Source organism: Pseudonaja textilis, chromosome 1, assembly GCF_049901715.1.
Source record: "Pseudonaja textilis isolate UNSWEBS1 chromosome 1, rPseTex1.2, whole genome shotgun sequence".
Classification (NCBI taxonomy): Eukaryota; Metazoa; Chordata; class Lepidosauria; order Squamata; family Elapidae; genus Pseudonaja; species Pseudonaja textilis.
The window spans coordinates 246,916,107-246,939,134 of record NC_141990.1 but is presented as its reverse complement, the minus strand read 5'-3'; the positions used below and the strand labels follow the sequence as shown (position 1 = coordinate 246,939,134).

General features: G+C 34.5%; 1 protein-coding gene across 1 annotated transcript in view; it reads right to left on the bottom strand.

Moving 5' to 3' along the window:
- DCDC1 (doublecortin domain containing 1) overlaps positions 1 to 23,028 on the bottom strand; it is a 283,783-nt gene that overhangs the window by 114,703 nt on the left and 146,052 nt on the right. Inside the window, exons 11-15 of the mRNA XM_087921221.1 lie at positions 18,209 to 18,310; positions 14,834 to 15,000; positions 6,652 to 6,777; positions 4,719 to 4,824; positions 342 to 476 (exon numbers count right to left, since the gene is read on the bottom strand). Coding sequence (XP_087777347.1) covers positions 342 to 476; positions 4,719 to 4,824; positions 6,652 to 6,777; positions 14,834 to 15,000; positions 18,209 to 18,310 — 636 coding nt within the window. The remainder of the gene's footprint in view (positions 1 to 341; positions 477 to 4,718; positions 4,825 to 6,651; positions 6,778 to 14,833; positions 15,001 to 18,208; positions 18,311 to 23,028) is intronic.

Below are 23,028 nucleotides of genomic sequence, written 5' to 3'. Positions count from 1 at the left end.
ATATAGAATTCTTTATAAAATTCACATGTACAGTCGCATATACATTCTTTCAGATTTTAAAATCTGATTTCTAGTTGATTCACTTCTCTGTACTGAGATATATTTGAATAGCGACTCTATAAAAGATGAAGGAAATACCAAATTGTTGAAACAATTAAAAAAACGCTATAGATATTTGGTGCAAGCCACAATAACATCACTATACAAATAGTACAAAACATAACCTATATTATTTGCACAGTGACATTCTGATGCATTAGATAGAAGTTGCACTCCTCCAGACACTCATGTATAACAAACCTTTGAATTATGAGCACTATTTTTAAAAAATTCTGGAATACCTTTGTGATGAGCCATATATTTGAAAGAGGCCAATGTTCTGTGTCTATTGGATTTTGACAGTGATTTCTTCTGGCAGTACCTTTCCTGATATTTTCTATGGTAACTGACATGAGGAGAACCATCTGGGGATCAGTCTGCATACCATAAGAGAATCTGATGTTAATTTTTTTCTTTGATAGCAGTAAAGGTAACAACAGATCAGATTTAACATATTTATTTATTACAATGAGGTATCATCCCACAACAACCTAAACAAAGCATTTTTATACTGTATATACTGTATGGTGAAAACAGTTTGATGTCACATTGTTAATGTTTACCAGTTTAAATTCTACATACTTCTGTAAAATAATTCTAAAAAAATAATAATTTTTATATTTGGCTACTCAAAAGTAAATTCTTCTACAAATCATGGGATTGTTCCTAGATTAAAGCCTAAAAGTATGCAGAGAATTAACTGTATCTACTTAAATATGACTGGAAAATCAGCCAAATCAGGTGACTTTACAATAGTAAAATCGTTGAGCTACATTACAGGTTTATAACTGCGGCAATGGACACACTATTCAAAGATCTTCTGACTGCATTGAAAGTCATGTATGAAAGCTACATTTTATTTTCAGAGCTAGCAATCATTTCACAGAGGCATATTCGAGGTATCAAAGACACACACTATGGGAAAAGAATGCTCAATTTGATATTACCTGTTAGCCAGCTGCAATAATATTGAGACAAGAAACCCCACAGTTCTTATACAATGGGAACTAATCCCCAACAAAAGGACGAGGGGCTTAAAGCAACACATGTATTTGCCCTTTCCATTTTATGTTGCTATCAGAGGCAACACAACTGTGTGGAAGATGGTTATAGTTGGAATTAGTGAGGGATAGTATTATGATGTGCATAACTCCTGCTGAAAGTCCCCGTGTCCTCTTAGTCACACCACTGGCTTTAATCTTATCCTGTTTGATTTTGTGGTGCACTGGGGAGGAAATCTTGTTCCTTTGTATTTATTTGAGGTTGGTACCCAGCACTAATACCATGCTGTGCTTCAAGAGATACAATGCTGGATATTACCTGGGGGAAAAAACCACATAAGAAAGCAACACCATATCCTTCTAACCCAGCTTCAGATGATATTATGGTTCCCAGGAGTGTGGAACAAGGATGTAACAGATAGTATAAATAATTATATTAAGTATCACTTCTTTGGCTGCATAAGTCCTTCCATCTTGTGCTTAAATGTATTCTATCATGGCACAGTAGAGGAAAGGGTTATGTCATAAGTGAAATGGTCCATCTGATTCAGTAATCAGTAATTAACATCCTTTGATTACTATTTTACTCTACAGGAAATTCTATGAGCCATAGCTTTGGGAAAATATAGTCTAATCCTATCCTAGAATAGATAATTTAGTGACTACAGCTACCAAGATGCCCATCAGCCCTCCCTTAAAGCCACAGGGTGTATAAGGCTTTATTTATTTAATCTATCTTCTTTTTTTAAAAAAAATGAATTAATTGACATACTGCAACACAATCCCCATTTTAAAAGATGTCTCTGATCCCCACTTAATACTTCATATACAATTTTTTAGAAAAACTAAGAGTAAGGAAATAAAACTTTAATGTTAAAGAATCTATTAATACAAACACTGTGCTACAAAACAAAAATTTATCATATTATATACACTGGCTTACTAGTTTGTGATTTAAAATTTGGGGCAGTCACTCTTAACCCAACTCATCTCACAGGGTTGTGATTATGAAAATGGGAGGAAAGAGTACTGGATATGTTCAGTGCCTTGACTCATTATAAAAATAATAAGGGTGGGATAAATAAATTTTAAAATTTAAATTTAATAAGTAACTGTCTGGGAAAAATATCAAACACCTGTAAGGATATTATTTTCAAGGGCTGTACTTATCAGACAAAATGCTTGTACTATAATCTATCTCAAATCATTGATACGTTGTCAGACTTTCTCAACAGAGATAAAAAAGCAACAGGCTATAATTGCCTGGGTTACCTCTATCCTCAGATTTATGAACATGGATTATGTATCACATTTTACACTGTTGGAAAGGGTTTGACTGTCAATAAAGAATGAAAAGGAACAGTCAGACAGTTGAGAATTACTATCTAGGCCCAATGACAATCATAATGTGTAAGTATCCAGAACACGAGACTTTTGCCTCTTTAACGTATAATCCTTTTAGTGTTGTGTACATCCCAGTGAGCTTTAACTTTCAAAAGTATTAAAGAAAACTATCAACATCTGACCTTCTCCTTGAAATTAATTTTTATAAAGTTGCCCTTGAATTATGAAATTAGTTCTCAGAAAAGTGCTTACATATAAATGTGCTGATGTCACAACTATTATGCATATTTTCATTTTTAAGTTTAATTAGAGTAAGAAAAATTCATATTGTTGCTTTTTTTCAATTTTTTTCTCTTCATCAAAAATTATTAGTAGCAATTATTTCTTTCTGTTCACTATAATTAGGAGTGTAAATATGCTAAATTTCAAAACACATGATCAATTCATAGTGATAATAAACAGCAATGATTATATGAAAAGGAAATAAATTTCCCCATTTCTCCTTTTACTGCATTCCTCTGAACCAAATCTGTTCTAAATAGTTTTGGTTCCTTGAGAATAGTTGGAATGTGAATTGAAGAAAATCTTATACTCCATTTTGTCAACAAGTAAAGTAACTCGGGATCAATAGTTTTAATTTATTCTGAGGCTGCTATTTCAAACGAAGTCACTGTGTCTCTTAAGCCATCAGTTTAATTAGTTCTTTGTATACTCAAGTCCCCTTTTCCTGTTGGAAAGTTTTCCATATTAAAGTAGGTGAAGAAAATGTCTTATCATTCTACCAGCAATAAGTTAAAGATTGGCTAAAAGGGAGATGGGCCAGGTACATTAATAGATGCACTGGAATATTATTTATTTATTATATTTATACCCTGCGATAATCCTGAAGTATAGTCAGTGGTTTTAGACAAATACAATCATTAAAACATTTATAGACAAGTTAAAATATTTTAATAAAGACTCTAAAATATTTTAGAGTCACAGAATCTTTCCAAACCATGCATTGAGACTCAAACTCTTTTCAAAAAGCTGTTTTCCACTGCCTCCAGAAGGCAATCAAAGTTGGTGCCAGCTTAAGTACGAGTTGAAAAGTATTCCAGAGGAATAGCACTACTACTTACTCTCTGGTACAAAAGCTAGCAATCTCTAGGACAGTTATGTGCCAAACATGTTCTCTGCATCATACAATAACTGGAGATGATGGAAAAATAAGTTATAAGCTCAATGATAGATAGCTGATCACTTTAACAAATGTAATTCTTCATCAAGAGTCCAGAATCATGGACAGTTATGGTCAAAGTTTAATGTAATAATGGACAAACACTGAAGAGACTGGGGGCAACCATTCAACCAAGAGCTGCAAGAGTCAATCAAGCAATGTAATATCACTAGAAGAGAATCATATCTTTTAGCCAGGAAGGGCTAAACACTAATATTAATAATAATGTTGTAATTTATTAAATTTGTATGTCACCCAACTCTCAGTTACTCTGGGTGTAATCAAACTATTTCAATAAAATCAAAAGGGTAAGATTAGGAATGGAAAAATTCTGGGCAGCAAATGTCTCCCATTCCAACTTCAAAATCTTTTCCATTTTCTTCCAAAATAGACTGAATTCATCATCTGGGGAATCAATTTTGTGCAAGAAAAAATAATGCTGAAGTTCATTTATCATGCCATCAAATTTCAGTACTGTCACCTTGGGCATTTGAGAAGCTTCATATGTCTTATAGCTTGTTTACCCTGCTGTTAGGGTTCAGGGCTTAATATTTAATGGAACAAGGCTGGACCGGTCCAACATTTAAAATATCTCTATTTTTATCTTTATTTTATTTATTTAGTTTTGTTTAGTTTTTTGACATCTGAGTGGATGTATCTCTTCTTCTGAAGTGCTGGGTTACAATTACCACAATTTCCACAATCTCTGGCCAGCATGGGACTGATAGAGGCTGACTTATTTCTGTTGTCGACAGGTAACTATTTACTCTGAATGTTGATGTTTCCTAACTTCATTGATAAGATGCCCCTACCAAGCTTTTCTGAATTCAAAATCTCATCCTCAACATGGAGAAGCTAATCCTAAACAGGTATAATTGAAAACAACTCTTGGAGGCCTGAAAAATTTAATTTATATGTGAAATAATCATTGCTATTATAATATACACCACAATGTGAAATCCCAACTGCCAGTTTTTTAGTAGGAGGTTGGCCTTCAGATGCTTTGAGTTCTTCCCAAGAATATAGGATGGCATATAATTATTATCATTATTTACCTTATTTTGGAAAAAAAGATTGTCTGGTTCCACAGTCTCCAAGACCTGATGTTCTGGAGCCTTAATGAATTGAAAGTTCTCTGGAAATCCATCACAAGCTTCCCAACTAAAAACAAGAAACCAGAAGTAACTTTTTTTGATAAATACATTAATATATCATCACAAGTTTTTTATTAGTATGATTGTTCTAGTAGCAGAAGTCCAAGTCTATACTGGAGCTGTTGTTTTTTTCCTCTTCCCTCCCAGCAAAGGGATGTACTCTTTGTTTCTTCAATTCCTCTTTATTTAAAAATAAAAACAATAAGGAACTAGAATATTTTTTAAAAGAGGGATAACAAAAATTGAAAAATTCAGCTGTGGCACAGAGGAATCGGGTAAATTTTGAATGTTAATTTATAGGACTTATGTGGCCACCTATCTCGTGCAATGATTCCAGGTAGCTCATAACTATCGATACTCTTTTCCCCAGGCATGAGATCAAACAACTCCCAGCTCAATCCCTCTCTTTCCCACTGCTTGGGGGAAGAGCCAGGTCTTCATAGCTCTCTGGAAAGAAAAAAGTATAGGGATTCCTTGGGCCTCAGGTAGGAGGATATTTCAAAGGGTTGGAGCAGTCCCAGAGACCTTATCAGGGATCTCCAAGGTTCCATCAGGTGGCAACACTTAAGGGAGGGGACCTGGAGCATGCTCACCCTAACTTAGTAGCATAGACAGATACCCTCAGAGAGAAAGCCGCCTACAAATAACCTGCCCCTATGCCATGTAAGGCTTTAAAGGTGATAATCAGAACCCTGAACTGCACCTGGAATTCAAAGTTCTCATGTAGTTTTACTGGGGTATACTTCAAGGCACCCAAAACTCTATGTGCTACATGCTATCTCTTATTAATAGTTTATGATTGCTATGCAGAAAAGTGTTCCCTCCTAGTAATCTAAATATATCCTACATTTTAGTTCTCATAAATGATGGGGGGGAAACATACTTTTATATCTATAAACACTACTGTCTATTCTGATATTGTACGAGTATTGACCGATAGTAACCTTAAGTGATATGTATCATTCTACTGTTTGCACAGTGATATACTTTTAATATCCATTATATATTATCACCCAGTGATAAGTGCAGTTTCCAACCACATTCCTGCTATTATACAAGTGTGTTTTGGGTGTAACTATTCTTTAGAGGGCTACAATTAAAACTGTATAATCCTATGCAAGTCTAATCCCATGATTGATTCCTGATTCCTATATGTCGTGGTTGCTCCTCTCATTTGTGTTTTCAGGTTATTCCAAGTGTCAATGGATTCTTTCAGTTATTTTCCATTCTTCATGCATCACATGTTGAAGGACACATGTTAATAACAAAAAAGGACAAGGTGGCTCCCATTTCATACTGAGTTCTTTGCCAAAGGCATTACAAATGTATGTGTATCTCTCTCTCTCTCTCTCTCTCTCTCTCTCTCTCTCTGTGTGTGTGTGTGTGTGTGTGTGTGTGTTTGTCTTCTGCAGTCTCTATCTAATCAGGAAATAAATAGAAATAAAAATCAGCTTCTTCCATTCTGTGACTGAGAACTATCATTGCATTTCACTCTGCTAACATCAAAGGACCTGACTACCAAGTGAACAGTAATAGGATTTCAGTTCTGAGTTTATAAAACATAATTTATTATTTAATTTTACCACAACATTGAAAGAGAAAAAGTCCTCATATTTAATCTACCTATATTCTAATGGAAGCTGGAAGTTTTTTGAGTTATTCTTCAAATTCTCTGAAGACAATATTTTTTTAATGATTTATAGCAAACTCTGGTCATTTCCTTGTGATAGCAAAAGCAAAAATTATCCTAACAGTTAAATCTCATCCCCGGTTTTCCTTCTCTGATTTTTCGTCTATCAATTGAGAACACTCAAATAAACAGAAACGATTGTACCTGTCGTATCTAGGCAGCAAATCAACACAGGGATCCAAAAGCGTTTTATAAATAATTGTGATGCCATTCTTTTTTGTTGCTGTTATTTTGTCAAAGGTCAAACTCAGAACAGGATTTAAAGGAGACCTGAAAATGGAAACATCATACAAAATGACCATTTATGGAAAGGAAATCAAACAGTTGCAAAACTATCAATTATAGGTAGCTAAAGGTGTGAATACCAGACCTGAAGCTAAGAATGAATTCAGAACAAAGTATTCAAATCTATTCAACTTTTGATTTGATGGGAAGTAACCTCTCAGATAAAACCTTGTTAACTGTTCAGACACTTTTACCTTTGAAATTAATTTCACCACAGCAAGCTTGTCATCTTTATTAACCTATAGGTTATGGACAGCAAGGAAATTGAATTATTCCTAAAATACCCACTCATCTCCAAGCAGAAATAGCTGGTTGGAAATTAAAACAATAACCACCTACCAGGTGGTCATCTGCAAAAGAACAAATCCAGTTTCCAATTAATAATGCTATACTAAGGTTATATTGACATTGATGATTTTCTTGCACTGTAACAGATAAAGCTAAAATAGGAATATATCATGTGGATTATGCAGATGTTAGCAATTGGAGGTATCAAAGCAGATCCAACATTATTCCTTCATACATGTTTCTTCAAATATGCTAAACTGCGTGCTAATGTTTTAGAATATAAACATTAGTATGGGTAATCAAGAATTATAAAATAATGTTAAGAAATCATTTTCAATTTGAAAGAGTCATCCATAGGATATTTTTTTAGAAGGGCTTATACATCTCAGAGATAGTATTGTTTTAAAAATAATGAAACACACAGTAACTTTAAAAGAAACCTTTGATAATATTTTTTAAATTAAGATCAACAAAAAACTGGAAAAGGAAAACAAATAATCAATAAAAGCACAAACATTTTAAAATTTTATATTGCAGATATATTTACTGTATATAAATATTCATATTCAATGTTTTTATCCCAAAGAAAAATTGTATAGATTAAAGCAATCTATTAGGAATTAATTTATTGATTAAACTAAAAGAAATAAATATTAAGACAAATAAAGTAATCCTTAATTAAAAGATTTTACATGATCTTTTGGTGCTGCATTACTTTTCTACCAACATATTGCCCATACTTCAAATCTCATTATCTGAAAAAAATATGTAATTTAATTTTCTGGTATTATGTTATAGTAAATCTGAAGATAATGATAAAATAGAATGTATTTATTGTGCTTTTATAGGATCTTAGGACAAATGAATACTAATTCTAGCATTCATTATTAAAACCTGTTTTGTAACTGTTTTCAACATCCACTAAAATATTTGAAATTAATACTTAAATGTAGTCTTAACTATTATGGGCAGCCATAGAGATGACCATGGAGAAAGATAAAGGTAAAAGTTTCCCTGTCCAGTCATGTCTCTAGGTTCATCTCCATTTCTTGGCCGAGGGAACCAGCATTGTCTGAAGCCATTTCCATGGTCATGTGGCCAACATGGTGGCCATATGCCAAAGGCACATAGAACACTTTACCTTCCCACCAAAGTGGCACCTATTTATCTACTCACATTTGCATGCTTTTGAAGTGCTAGATGGGTAGAAGCTGGGGCAAGAAATAGGAGTTCACCACATTGAGCGGTGCTCAGGTCTCAAACACAGGCTGTCAGCTTTCCAGCCGACAAGTTCAGCATCTTTAACTACTGAGCCAACAAGCCACATCCCCTCCCCAAGAAAAAGTAGTTATAAAAACATTAAGTCTGTGAAATAAACAAAGCATTAAAAAGAAACTCAAACTGATTCCATCTTAACTCCCTGTGATATAAGAGACAGAGAAGAGAAAACATAGTCAGATTTTCAAGCCTTAGGCTACCAGGAAATTTTCAGCATTTCTGTTTCCTGACTGGGTCTCACGGAAGTGCTGATTGTTACATCATGGATTTTTCTAGTAGTCTATCATCCAAATATTAATTTAGTTCAGCCCCTGCCTAGTTTTGGGGGATTATCTATTTTCAGCTGGATTCTGGCACTTAATGAGAGACAAGAAAGGGCAAATTATTTATTAAATTAATTTGCCACCTATCACTCTCCAAAACAATTCTGAGTAAAAAAAAATCAATTGATTGCAACCCTTCAACAAAATTTACACAATTTTAAGATGTGTCCACCTGTGAGTGACTTTCATATTCAAATAGTGATATCTTGTTGAAATTCAACATTTTTTTTATAAAACACAAAAGAAATTTTATATGATAAGAAGTTCCAAGTTCTGTTTTCCATATTATATATTTAGGTCATTTTAAAAGAGTCTATTAATTTGCTATAAAAGGTTTGTATGATACTGCAGACATTCCTCTGAATGTAAATTGTATAAGTGTGCAACATTCTTCAATTACTCTGTTGCCTTCGATTGGTAACTTCTCATGTGCTTCAGAAGCAATAATTGCATATGGCTTATTTGAAACATAGCAGTAATTACTGCCAATTTTCTGTACAGTGTATTCATAAATTCATATTTAAAACTTAACTGAGAAATTGAGAAACCATGCAGATATTCTGGCCTCTGATCCTTCTTTTCTCTCATTATAAATATGAACTATTCAAGGAATGGGAAATAGGGGATTTCATAGAATTTGAAGCATGTAATATTTCTGCTGAATATATTCTCCATGATTTGTTGAGTTGTAATGTTGGAGAAAAGGCTATAGTGGGGGAAGCAGGAGAAAAAGATTATTGGAGAGGTAAGTAGTCTAGAACATTTCTATATGGTTAGAATTGAGGTAACAAGCAAGTTGAAGTCATGTCCTATGTAGCAAGCTGGGATATTGGAAAACTGGGCAGGAAGAAGGTTGTTTTATGATGCTTATGAAATTGCATTACAATTCAGCATTGTCATAAAAGTATACATTTTTTTACAAATGCTTCCTTTCATTTTCAGGGTTTATTAAAGGGAGGAACTTTTAATAATCTGGATGCATTTGCATTCATAATACAAAACTTCTACACCACATGCATCCTATTTGCCCTCCCGGATAAAGCAGATGGGAAACACAACTAGATGAGCTAAATCTACTGTATTGTAAATCTATATTAACAGAATCCTTACTAATCTAAAGGGACAGACTTCCTACCGCCACTTTTAACCATCAGTTGGGAGGAGAGATCCATCCTAAGTTTCTTTCTCTGGCTGTTAAGCCTGCCTTGCCTCTCTTGTCCAATTGTTTCCTGGTCTTGTTGTGGTTAGCCGGCAGCAGGTGTGAACAGCTGAGTAGAGCGAGGACTCAGATGAGGGGCCAGGACCATTAGGGAGTAGACTGCTGCCTTCAGAGATTATGGGGGCTGGCAGCAGCGATGAGGAGGTTCCGAGGAGCCTGTGCCAAGTACGTGTGCGTGCAGGGCTGCTCGCAGGAAAGAGCAGCTGCAGCAGCACGGGCAACTCGGGAGTAAGGCTGCAAGATAATGGCCCCTCCTTCAAGAAGATAAAAGCCAGCTGTGAAGCGGAGGTTCTTTGTATGAAGCAAAGTCGTTTTGAAACTCAAACCTCATGGACATTGCAGTATCTTAAGTTGGTTTTTGAAGACTCTTGTGTTGTAAAATATCTCTAGGTAACCTTTTCTGTTATTCTTGGCAGCCTCGCACAGTTTTGGTGAGGCTTGTGCTTATCAAAGTTAATTAGTTTGCAGCAGCCTTTCAACCAGGGAGTCGTAAGAATCATTAAAAGGTTTCTGTTCCCTTTGGTTCGTGTTTGTTTTATTGGAAAAGGGTTTGGGTCAGAACAGGTCTTTTTCTTTCCCTTGTCCCCCAAGGTCATCCATCCCTACATTCTATTACATATCCATATATCCGTGTTACAACAGAAAGTAGTCTTTAGTCACAGATGTTGCCAGTGCTTATATTAATGTTAATGGCAAAGTGGATTGAATGTTATACCTTCCAGCTCTGCAATCACCAATTCTAATCAATAGCTAGGAGGGCAAAATCTTGACTAAGCCAATAAATTTCTGGCTATTTAGGAACCCTAAACATTTGCAATTATATCTAAAAGGTGTTTATGCTGGCCAAACAGAACAGTACAATTCTCCTCCTGAAATCATTACATCCACTCAAAATCATATCTGGAAAGCCTCCCAACTCTCAGCAGATCTAGCAATCCAGCATGGTGAAGAAAAGAAAGTCATTTTTGAATATAGATTTACTGTGATCTAAATCCTGTTTGCAGGTTTACAGTAAATTTCCAATAAGCTAGAAGTTACCTGATAAGTGGGAGAGAATTACAGAACAGCTGTATTTGACTAATTGAATGTTCAGGTATGAATACAAGTACAAAATACACATACAATTTCTACAATTTCTGTTATGCGGGAAGAATGTATAACAATGACTATTCCTTTGAAACTATAGTTTTCTGCTTCATTAGAAAGCAAATTCAGAGATAAAATTGCAGGTTTTGAATAAATAAACAAAATTACTCTTTCACAATCCTGCCATACTTGCAGTCTTTGTTTGTTATACATTTTACATTTCTAACAAGCCAAATGCCATTGCCTAAGCCCATCCAAATGCAAATTGTCCTCAAAATACCCGACAATCAGTTCCAATGGAATCTTTTCTCACATCTTTCCATTATTTTTGTTACTGGCATTTCCATCTGCCTAAAATCTCTATTTTTTAAAAAGACTTTATTTCATCTCCTTGCAGGTGCAGTTGATCGCTTTACTTTACAGCATTTCTTTAATCATTTTTTAAACAAAATTATGGGTCTTAAAGTTATGAGTATTAAAAATATTAAAACATTAGTACTTCTTAGGGACAGGCAATGTAGCTGTTCAATGTACAGAAGCACATTGCTTGCTGCTGATCTCAAATATCTGAACATGGTGCAATAATAGTGGCAATTTGACATGCCAACCTATACCAAAATGAAATAATGCTCTTAATTGTACAATTATTCTGCTTCATTCACAGATTTTACAAATGATTCAGATGACAATCTACCATTTGAAATCTGCTGTTTTTTTTCCCCCAATGCTTCCATTTTTCTTAGTATAGAAGAAAATCTATTAAGGAGGGGGGGAAATAGAATAGCTGCACAATGTAGCTTGATTGGTAGCACTAGGAGCCCTCTGTCTGGAAGCAACCAATGACCCAGGAATTTGTGGGGGGAAAGAGATCATGACTTGAAAGGAATAATAGGGAAGTTGTTTCAATAAAACCAAACCCTTCAGAAGAATTATTTTGAAATGCTTTCTGCAGAGTGCCATAAAAGGCTATTTTTCTTCACAAGCTTCATGTGTATTCCACCATCAGAGCAAGTCCCAAACCATTCACTTGTTGATAAGGATGCGGGGAAAGAAAAGACAGACATATTGGAAATATGTCACAGGTTGACGGTAAAAGGAAATATGAAGTGCAAGCTGTTGTATCCATAAATTAGTGCAAGGGACATTTATGATGTTTTTCTTATTAAATTACAAGGTGCACACCATATACAATTCGCAAATTTTTATATATACATATGCATTCCAGGGTTGAACATAAATTATTACTGATTGTAAAAAAAAAACCTCAAGAAGCTTTTATTATCTCCTCTTTGATTCTTTCAAAGCTTATATTTCTTTTCTTTCCATTTCTATTTGAATGTAGCTTAAATGTGTTTTTATTAGTTTGAATGCTTCCGGCATTGATCAGCACTTTTACTCTTTTGGGAAACTACATCTCTTTTTCTCTTATGCCTGTGTAATTAATTATTAATAGAGCAGCAATCATAGTTACATATTGTATTTGAGGTCAAATAATGAAGCAGCTTCAGGAAAGTGCTTTCAAGTTCATTTGAGTGAATAAAGTCCACTACATGCTATCATTTAAACTGCAGGGATTGCCATTCAGGAAATTATTTGCTTGGAAAAAATATTGCTAAATAGGTACACTATTCTTTAAAAGATATAAATAATCCCATGGAAAAACAATATCTATGTCAACGCAAAGATGATGTATATAACTACTTACATACAGTTTTTAAACTGAAAACTTTTTAGAAATGAAGAAACCAGCATTTTAGAAACATAGCCTGCATTTCATATTGATTTTTTCAAATACTAATTTCTTCAATTGGTGGCCATTTCATGAATACCACAAAAGATCAGTGTTAACAATTAAAATCTATTGGCTGAAAATCAGAAACTTTTAATTTTCATAAATTTACCATAGAATTTTTATTCTGACAACTCTGGTGGCCCAGACTTCATTTCTCTTTCATCTTCATGATTCATTACAATAACTATATAATTAAGTTTGAGAATAAATGGCAGCTTCTTTTTTTAGGATAGCCCTTTTCAAAATAATTATGTAAGACACATTCTTTGAGAACTACCCTCATTTTATGAGCAATCACAGTCAAGGTATGCAGGAAGAATCCAATCATAACATCGGTCTTGTTCCATAACAAGACCATTATCGAAAGCAAAACAAGCCTGGTTTCTACAGAAGATAAATGTTGTTGGTATATTACAGAGAGATGTGTTTATTTATAAAATGATTACATTTTAAGGTATTTAGTTAATTGGCTTTCTGTTCTGAAATAAGATAAAATGGGAAGTAGCTGTAGAATATTTATGTACCTACTATTAGATATTTAACATTTTATTTTAAATGTTATATATATTATAGCATTTTATTTTAATTTTAGTCATAAATATAATTCTACTCCACTTGTGTACTAAATTGTTTGTATTCCATCACCTGTGCTCACCTAGACTCCTTGAATATCATGGAACTTAAAATTTAATAAAAATGTAGAGAACTGCATATTGATTTTTTTTAATGAAAGAAAACACTTATATGAGGCAACATAATATTTCTATAACTGCCTATAAAATTGTTTTTATTTACAAATAAAATATTTACAAATAAAAGTGTAAAAAAACACTTCTAGAAAATTAAGTTTTTATGAAAGCCTACAGATGTATTTTTATAGTAAATGGCAAAATATTTGGGAATTTATATATAAATTGATTACATAATTTTACATACATATAAAATAATAATTTACCTATCATATAAGAACTACAAAAATGTCCCATAATTACAGCTGAAAAAGTATCTTATGAAAATATTTATAACACTAACAAAACAGAAAGTTTAATGAAAGCATACTGATGGTGTTTTATATTAAATGGCAATTTATATATAATCTATATATAATGGCAATCTGTATATAAAATTAGGAAATGTAGATTGTATTCTGTAACCAGCAATATCCAAAAGATAGGAATCTGTGTATAAATTGATTAAACATTTTTTTACAAAAATATAATCATGGTGACTATCATATAAGAACTATAAAAGTTTTCCATATTTACAGCCAAAAAAGTATTTTATGAATACACTCATAACACTAAGATAAACAAGAAAGTTTCCTTGATATCTCTTTTGTTCAATAATTTATCTCAGTCAAACCAGGCTGGGATCAGAGTAATTCTGAAATGCATGGATTATCATCTGAGGAAATAGTAATGATTCCATGACTATAACCACATTTCTTGAAGTATTGTAAACGAACTATTATACAGCCTAGCTCTCTTCTATTTTTAGATTCAGTCATTCAGACTTTACGAGTTTTACCAATTTATTTATTTTTCTTCTCTCACTGGTACTTGAAAGGTTAAGACTTTATTTTTGAAAACATAGAGCGATAACAGGGAATTGTGTTGTCTACAGCTTCATAAATCTTGCTTAAGTTCCTTTTCAATTACCACCCATTTCTCCTTTAAAAAGGGACCAAAGGGAAAAAAAACAGAGGAGTGGAAACAGGTCAGGGCAGCCGGTGACAATGACAGGGTGATGGGCTTGGACCCCCGTGGTGTTTCCATCTGCTATCATTAAGGTGACTATTCAGACATGAAAAAATCCCTCTTGCTGTGCTGACAGGCAGACATCAAGAACGATGACAAGGCATTAAGATAGTAAGTCAGAGACAGAGATGTCATATTCCTCAAAAAGACTGCCTAAAACAAGACCTCTGAAATTTCACTGGAATTTACAATAAAATAAAAGGATTTTTTTTTTTTGGAAGCTATTCAACTTCCTTTTATAGCAATTTGATAACATCAACATTGCTGACAGTCATAACGCTAAACTCCATGCTCCTACCTGTAATCTTCGCCATAAGAAACCCAAATTTTTTGCTCATTCTGCAGTAAAAGAGGGTTTTTAATTTCTTGCCCAGTCTCATCGAACAGATGCGTAGGAAAATGACTAAGGCCTGATGGTTTGAAATCTGCTGAAAGCTGTAGCCTCTGATGAATCATGTGCCGTACCTAGCCATGGAAGATAAAACACAAAATGAAAACATCTGTATTAAATTGTTTGTATTCTGTAACCAGCAATGTCCAAACGATAATTAAATTCCTGTAGAATGTTAAAAGAAGTGTGAAATCCCTGCAATGTTTATCTCAGTGTAAAGTAACAAAATGAGCACAGGCTTTTAACCAGCAGGGGGTGCAACAGGATTATGGTTGAGCTCTGACCTCTTTGGCACACAGACTGAAAGCAGATGTGACAGTTCTACAGAACAGTTAGCATCTACTAACAGTAACAGCTCTGGATAAAGGTTATGTTTTCCCAGTCCACATTTGGAGTTACATTTTGTTAGTCTTTTTAACTGAGCTTGTTGAGGTTTGACAAGGACTGCTTTCCTGCACTCTCCTGCCAGGCGTTAGATGATCAATGTATGAACAAGAATAAAGCAGGACTCATTTAACAATTTCAGGACTCTTAAGGAAATATTATTGAGACATGACAGAAACTATTCAAACCCTGTACTGCGACCCAAAGAAAATAGGACTAAGCAAGATAATTCAATTGAACATCAAAACATAATGGTTTATTTATGATGCGGTTTACAGCTCTAATTTTAGTTGGTATAGCTGTTCAAAATTTCATTTCCTTTTTAAAGAATTGTTGATAGAGATCCGTCATGTTACTAGAGTGCCTATACTGTGGTCAATTTGCCATTTCATGGCATTGTAATAATAGCTCTAAACAGAGGCACTTTGTTCTACTCTCTCCTCCTATTTGTCACCCTTCTCTGCTTACCAGGCTCTAACATACTAGTTCATCTTCCCTTCTCCTTTGCCACCTTCTGCAACTGAGCATATCACAAAGGCCTCATATCCATGACCTTATTGTGACAGTATTTACAACAGAGATGGTACCCCAGTATTACAGAAATATAAACATGACAAAAAGCAATGCAGTAATATTTCCTGTAGTTTTAACTGCATTAATGCAAAATGAAATCTTTCAGTAACCGGAGCTGTCCATAGCAGTTAGGGAAATACGCTAATCAAAACAAATTAGTGATATTACTCCCATTAGCATATTCTGAAAGCTAATAGGCTAATTCTGGGTGAGGCATTATTTTTTAGCTTCATCTAACTCACAGAATTGTGGGAATTGAAGATTGAGGAATTATTTTTACAAATTCTGTCTGTTGTATTAGATTTTTCTGTGAATTTTAAAAATAAACTATTTATTTTGTTAGAATACAAAGATTCATACATATCTACTGATATCATATAGGTATTGATATAAATGATACAAGAGCAAAAAATACAAACCAGTTTTTTTTCCATGTAAGTACAACTTTTATATTTAATTTTCAGATTACTTTGAAGAGGAGGTTAGTGTTTTGATTTGACATAAAAATCTTAATGACACCTCCTTTAATACAGGCATTCATTCCACTGCTGATTTAGATAGAAGAATAACACTCTAATCTATTCCTAGTGAAATCCCATAGTAGATAAAACACTGGATTTGGAAGAAAACAATATTCTATGCTCCCTTGATTCTCTTGAAGGAACATTACACTATATTTAAACATAATAAATACAATAAACACATGAATTGCCATCTAGTACTATTTCATTTCTTGGAAATATGTTGATAGCGTTAACTACGGTTATATTTTTTATGTAAAATGACAGGCAATGTCTTAGTGTAATTATAAATCTCCTGCTTTACACTTCATGTATTATATCAATAAAGGAAAATTTGGCAGACAATATTATCAGGATTTTATCATTCTAGACACTAAATACTATGATTCCAGATTGATCCCTCTAAACTATCTACTATTTAACAAAGTATGTATTTACATTAATTTGTTAACCTCTAACATGTTTAGGTATCTTTCTATAAATAAAGTTAAAATCAGTTAAACCATTAAGCGCTGTTAATTAAAAAAAACTACTACAGCCAACCTACTGCTACCATTAAGAATACCTTATCCAATGTGCCCTGAAGAGATCTATCTCCACCATTTTTCCAAAAGACATAAAGGGGTATATCTGACCACAGAGTAATGAATGTGAAATGCTGTGAAAACTTGAATTGTGCATATCAATAATAGACTTGATTTATTATGTGATTCAATAAAACACTTGCAAATGAAACAAATTTTATCAGTTGAAACAAAGTAGAGTTAATCCTCCATCAACTGCAGTCCCATGTATGTCCACTAAGGTTATTTTGAGGAGAGTACAGGTGAAGGAGTGGGAATAGAGAAAATTCCCACAGTACAACCAGCTTTACTTGCAAGAATTGATGCTTACTCATTTAAAAGCAAAAAAACCCAACCTGTTATCTTCCCAGCAAGCATTTGAGATAAACTGATTTCTTAAGATCACCCAGTGAATAGCTAAGCAATCATTTGAATTTAAAGTTTGTATATATACATTAATCTATAGCATTCTATTATACAATAAATAAATTAAAAATATTTATCTTATGTATGTTGTGATAGCTAAACAGGATCGAGCTATCACTGTAATGAGGAAATTCATTCAAAGCAATGAACCATCTTGAGAATAAGAATAATGATAGACATATCAGATTAATTCAGGTAGCTATTTAAAATATATATGCAATTCAGTCCAATGTTATGGCTTTACATACTCTCCAAACAGAAGCACTTAACAGTCAATCTAGCTATTAAAACTCCAGTAGCATTAAAAATTCTAAACCAAAAAGATTTTGGTAAAGAGATATATTTTAAGTTCACTCTAAATGGACTTAAAAAGTCACTGGTAGCATTGTAAGTCAAGCAGGTAAGAAATCTAGTAGGTAAAATATGAGATGAACAAATTCAAGAATTTGATACATTTTTTTCAGCAAGAGGAAATGAAACTGACTCAGACAGATGTTATTAGATGGTAGGTTGGATACCTCAGAGATGGCATTGCCCCAAATGGCCTTAAGCCCAACACAAATTCAAATGATTTTATCCACAAAGAACTGCACAAGCTGCTCACAATGGAGGCAAGATGTTTGCAGTATATTGTGTATAGCTCAAATGTCAGTTATTAAATTAATATTAGTGAACTGGTATAACCAAATGCAGAGAATATAAGAATTTGAATCAGATAACATACTTATACAAAGAATAACTATAAGGATACAGTTGGATACTATAAAATAATTCATACATTAAAAATTGCTTATAGTTAGAAATAAATATCCTACCTTCTCCAGTATGATACCAGGCTGATCTCCATAATTGCTTTCCATTTCTTTTCTACTGATATGAACAAGTGTTTCTCCAGTATCTTTGCCATTTTCATATACCTTTTTAAAGAAACAGTTTTCATATAAAAATAATACATATTCAATATTTAAAAATCATGGCATACTATTTAGAATTACCATGAAAAATAATATCTTCAGCAGTCTTTCTGTACAGATTTTATTAGCGACATGGCACATGAAACGCTCACCATATATAAAGAGGCTACTTTTAAAATCATGCTGTTATTGTTACTAGCTTATAGCTTGTATTTGTTTTTTCCTCAAAGGAATTATTATTTCCAATATTGGTATGATACAGAAATGTTTTTCTGAAATTCTGGAACCATAGATTTGAGAATTCTAACATTGTCACCAATAAGTGTGAGTAATTTTCACTACATCAGTAATTTATTAAATTTATTCTTCACAGAAAAATAGTACTAGAATTGTTTTGGTTGTATTTGTTTAAATATCTGTAAGCCATCTTTTGGGCACAAGTCCATACATCTATTTTCCAGAGAAGGATGGATAAAGAAATAGAACAGTGGAATCAATTGAGGGAAATAGGGTCAGTTGAACTATCTTTACCCTTGCAGAAACAGTGAGTTCTTGATACTGCAATATCTTAATAATGTTTAAAAGAGCAAATGTCATTTTAGAATAAACTTAATAGGGCAAGGCTGCAAAATTCTGAAAAACCATCAAATGGTAGTAAAGGCTTAGAATGTTGTTGTTTTATATCCCGTGTATAATAATGCTCATATATACTGTACAAAGGAGACATTATTTAAAATGCTGTCAGCAATTTACTTCCGCTGAATGACAAAATGTACATATTTCAGTGGGGACCAATTTAGCTTTTGGTCATATTCACACATCATGTTAAGCCAGTTCAGTACAAAGAAATGGTATGCTTGCTTTATGATATGATTGTTTAAACTACTGTCCTTTTCTGAACCTGCAATATTTTAATTTATCTGAAATTTTCTATAAAAATTTCAGTAGTAGTAGTAGGAGTTTGGATTCTTCTATGCAGGACTCAGTTGTGTCTGATTTGAGGTTTGCTGCCAATTCTTTACATTAGTAAAGTTATAAATTGTCTGGAAGCAAGCTGGAATACAAGAGATATATGTTTTGCTACATAGATAGGACACAGAAAAAAGCTTTTGCAGAGACAGGATCACTAATAATATTGCCATCCCCTATATATGCCTATGTTTGGACCAGTGCTATGCCTATATTTAGCACAGCCAGCCTAGCAGTATTCAAAGCTATGAAATCTGAATTATAGTCCTAACTGTGTTAGTTCAAAACTGTAATATTCTATTAGCACACACGGTAAGATGGGGCTTATGGGTAACCACTTAATGACACTGACAAACAAGTGAATGAAGACCAAAGCAGCTCTAGTGGACACAGAGATTAAGAAGGTTATTACATTGATCAGCTTAGCTATTCATACCCACATTCAACCTTATTCCAGTCTGGAAATGAAAAATTCCTTTCTTTTGAAATTTTACTACTCTTTTCTTCTTTTTCTGGAATAAATCCAGAGGAAGCTCACAGAAAAGTAGAAACAAGAACTTGTACATATATGGACAAATATAAAAAAACCATAACATCCATGAATTGTAATTTTGATGGTGATTATCAGGTTATCTGGCTATGGTTCTAGGATTATGGTATTGGTTAGTGATCACTTATTTATTTTATTCTAATATTCTAATATTTAATGAAAAACAAAACAGAAATGTTCCAACATTTCTTTAACTGGCTAAGACTTGCTGAAAGGAAAATGAGATATAGGGTAATTAGCTTAGTTACAGTTAATGGGACTGAGTTTATTACACTAGATTCCAAACAATGTTGAAATTGGCTGGTGTCAAGCATAAATGTTCTGCCCCTTACAGACCACAACATAACTTGTTTTTAGAATGAAGGGGGCAAACATTACAAGCCATGGCTCACACTATGTTATCCGATTCAGATTTGCCTGAAACACTGTGGGGTGAAGCCATAATGTGTACCAACCATGTTTTAAATAATGTGGTGAACACAACAACTGGTGAATTGCCATTCACTTGTTGGCATGGCAGAAAACCAAATTTAAGTTATCTACACACATTTGGAGCTCCAGCATGGGTGCATATTCCCTCACAAGAAAGACTGAAAGGGCAACATAGAGCTAGGAAATTATTTTTTGTAGGTTATGAGGCCAACCATAGATCGTTTGGATTCTGGGCTCCAGGTACAGCTAATGTTTACTGTAGCACTAGTGCTAAATTTCTTGAGCACGTTGGGTGGCATCCAACAATGATGTTATTATCGACACCCAAGTAGTCCCTAATGATGAGAAAGTTAAACCATCAATAGCCACTAAAAAGGAAGAATAGGCACAAGGCACTGTAAAACATAAAGCTTGCTGTGAGGAATGTGAACTTAAACTGTAAGGTTTTATATATTGTCCTACCCAAAGGGGAGAATGTTAGGAATGATAATCACCTAACAGTTGGGTTGGCAATATATAATAATAATACTTTATTTGCGGTCACAGACCAAAACACAAGTACAACAAAAGAAGAACATGGGAAAATTAATCATGAACAATTGGTCACCAAAAACTTGACTAAGGGGAATTACAGCGTTCTCCTCTGATGGTTACAGCTCTTAAAAAATCTTTGGAAACCTGAGAAGTGATGTATGAGGAGCCATCCCCTAGACAATATAAGAACAAATTACTAACATTGGGTCTAGAAGGGTCTGTTTCAAGGAGAGACAGTAACTTAGATCTGCCTGCATTATACATAGGGCAATATAAAAGGACATGCTCCACAGTTTCAGCCTCAGCTCTGTCACAGGGGCATAGCCGCTCGTTAATCGGAAGCCTCTTAAATCGTCCATCCAGTAGTGCTGAGGGCAAGACATTAAAGCGAGCTAGGAAGAAAGCCCTTTTATGCTTGGGAATGGTTAGAATGTAAAAATAGGAAGCCATTCTCAGTCCATACTTATTTAATTGGCTGAAGATCAGAGGGGAGCAAGTTTTGTTAGCTCTGGCTTGTAGATATTGCAAGTCAATGTCCACAAGCCGTTGGACTACCCTAAATTGGGCGTCCTTAAGGCTATAATCTCCCAGGGCATCCCCGTAAAACCTAGCAGGTGTAATTTCTTCATCAGCTCCTTCTCCCAATGAGAAATGTAAGAGTCAGCAAATTCCAGGTAGAGGTAGCTACCAGGAACTGCCAGAAAAGAGCACCCGAAACCACCATTTAAAGGTGTTAATCCACGCCATACATTCTACTGATCAAGTGCCCAGTTCCAGGTACATCAGAGCAAAACCAACACAAGGAGGAAGACCCAGAAGTTTTAAGAAAGACAGCCTGGGTTCTTTCAATACAATCCTTGAAGCCCCATATCCATATGGGAATTCCGTAAAGAGTTTGTGCCAAAATTTTGGCTTTATAAATATGCAGAGCAGAAGGAATAAACTGGCCTCCTTGGGTATAAAAAAAATCTTAAAATCTGCTGGTGACTACAGGAGGCCGAATTCAGTACCTGGGTTTGATGTCTAGTCCAAGCACGGTGTTCTGAAATTGAATACCTAAATACTTAAAATGGAAAAGCTGCTTAACAGCATTACCATTGATAGCCCAGTTATACAATTTCCGGACTCCAGAGAACACCAATACTTTGGATTTGTCATAATTAATGGAGAAGTGGTTCTCAGCACAGTAAGACCCAAATGCAGAAAGTAATCTTTTCAGACTTGGCCTTGACAATGAAAGGAAGGCCTCATCATCAGCATAAAGGAGAAGCGGGATCTTCGTAGTTGACAGCTTTGGGGTATGGGACTCAATACGTCCAATGTGAAAGGCAAGTCAGATAAGAATAAATTAAACAAAAGAGGAGCCAGAACACAACCCTGCCTTACTCCATTCTTAATCGGGATAGGATTAGAAAGTTCTCCCTGCAAACCACACCTGACCTGACTAGAGGTCTGGTTGTACAAGGATCTAATTAGGAACAGAAGATGCCTATCGATAGAACTTTTGAGCAGTTTTGACCACAACAGTCCCGTAGGGACTGAGTCAAACGCTGACTTTAGGTCGATAAAAGTTTGCTACCTGGTATGGTATTATATTTATAGACCAGGTGCGCTAAGACAAAGCAGTGGTCCAGTGTGGCACAGCCCGCTTTAAACCCAATCTGTTCAGCACCAATAATATTGAACTCCTCAGCCCAAATGAGGAGTCTACATTGGAGATATTTAGCATACAATTTTCCAATGATGGAGAGCAGGCTTATGGGGCGATAGTCAGCTGGATTGTTCCTATTTCCTCATTTAAAAACTGAAACAATAATTGCTAAGCTCCAGGAGGTAGGGATCCTGCCAGAGGTATTGATATGCATGAAGAGTCTTGCTAAGAGAGGGATCCACCACTCGGGATTGGATTTTAGCAGATCAGGGGGTATAGCATCAGGGCCAGGGACTTTGCCTGACTTGAGTTTGGAGATAAGCTCAGTAATCTCAGCATGAGTCATGGGTTGCCAGTCAGGAACTGCAGGAGGCAGCTATGGCCCAAGCATGGTCGAACTTGTTGATGCCTGGAAAATTGCCAAGAAATGGTTTTCCCAAGCTCTGTTGGAAATACAGCAGAGAGGGAGTTCTTGATGACCCGGCAAGGAGCTGGCAACAATTTGCCAAAATAATCGAGTGTTCTTCTGCTGGATGGAGAGAAGTAGATCCCACTTCTCTCTCTCTCTAGCTTTCTTTTTCTTAG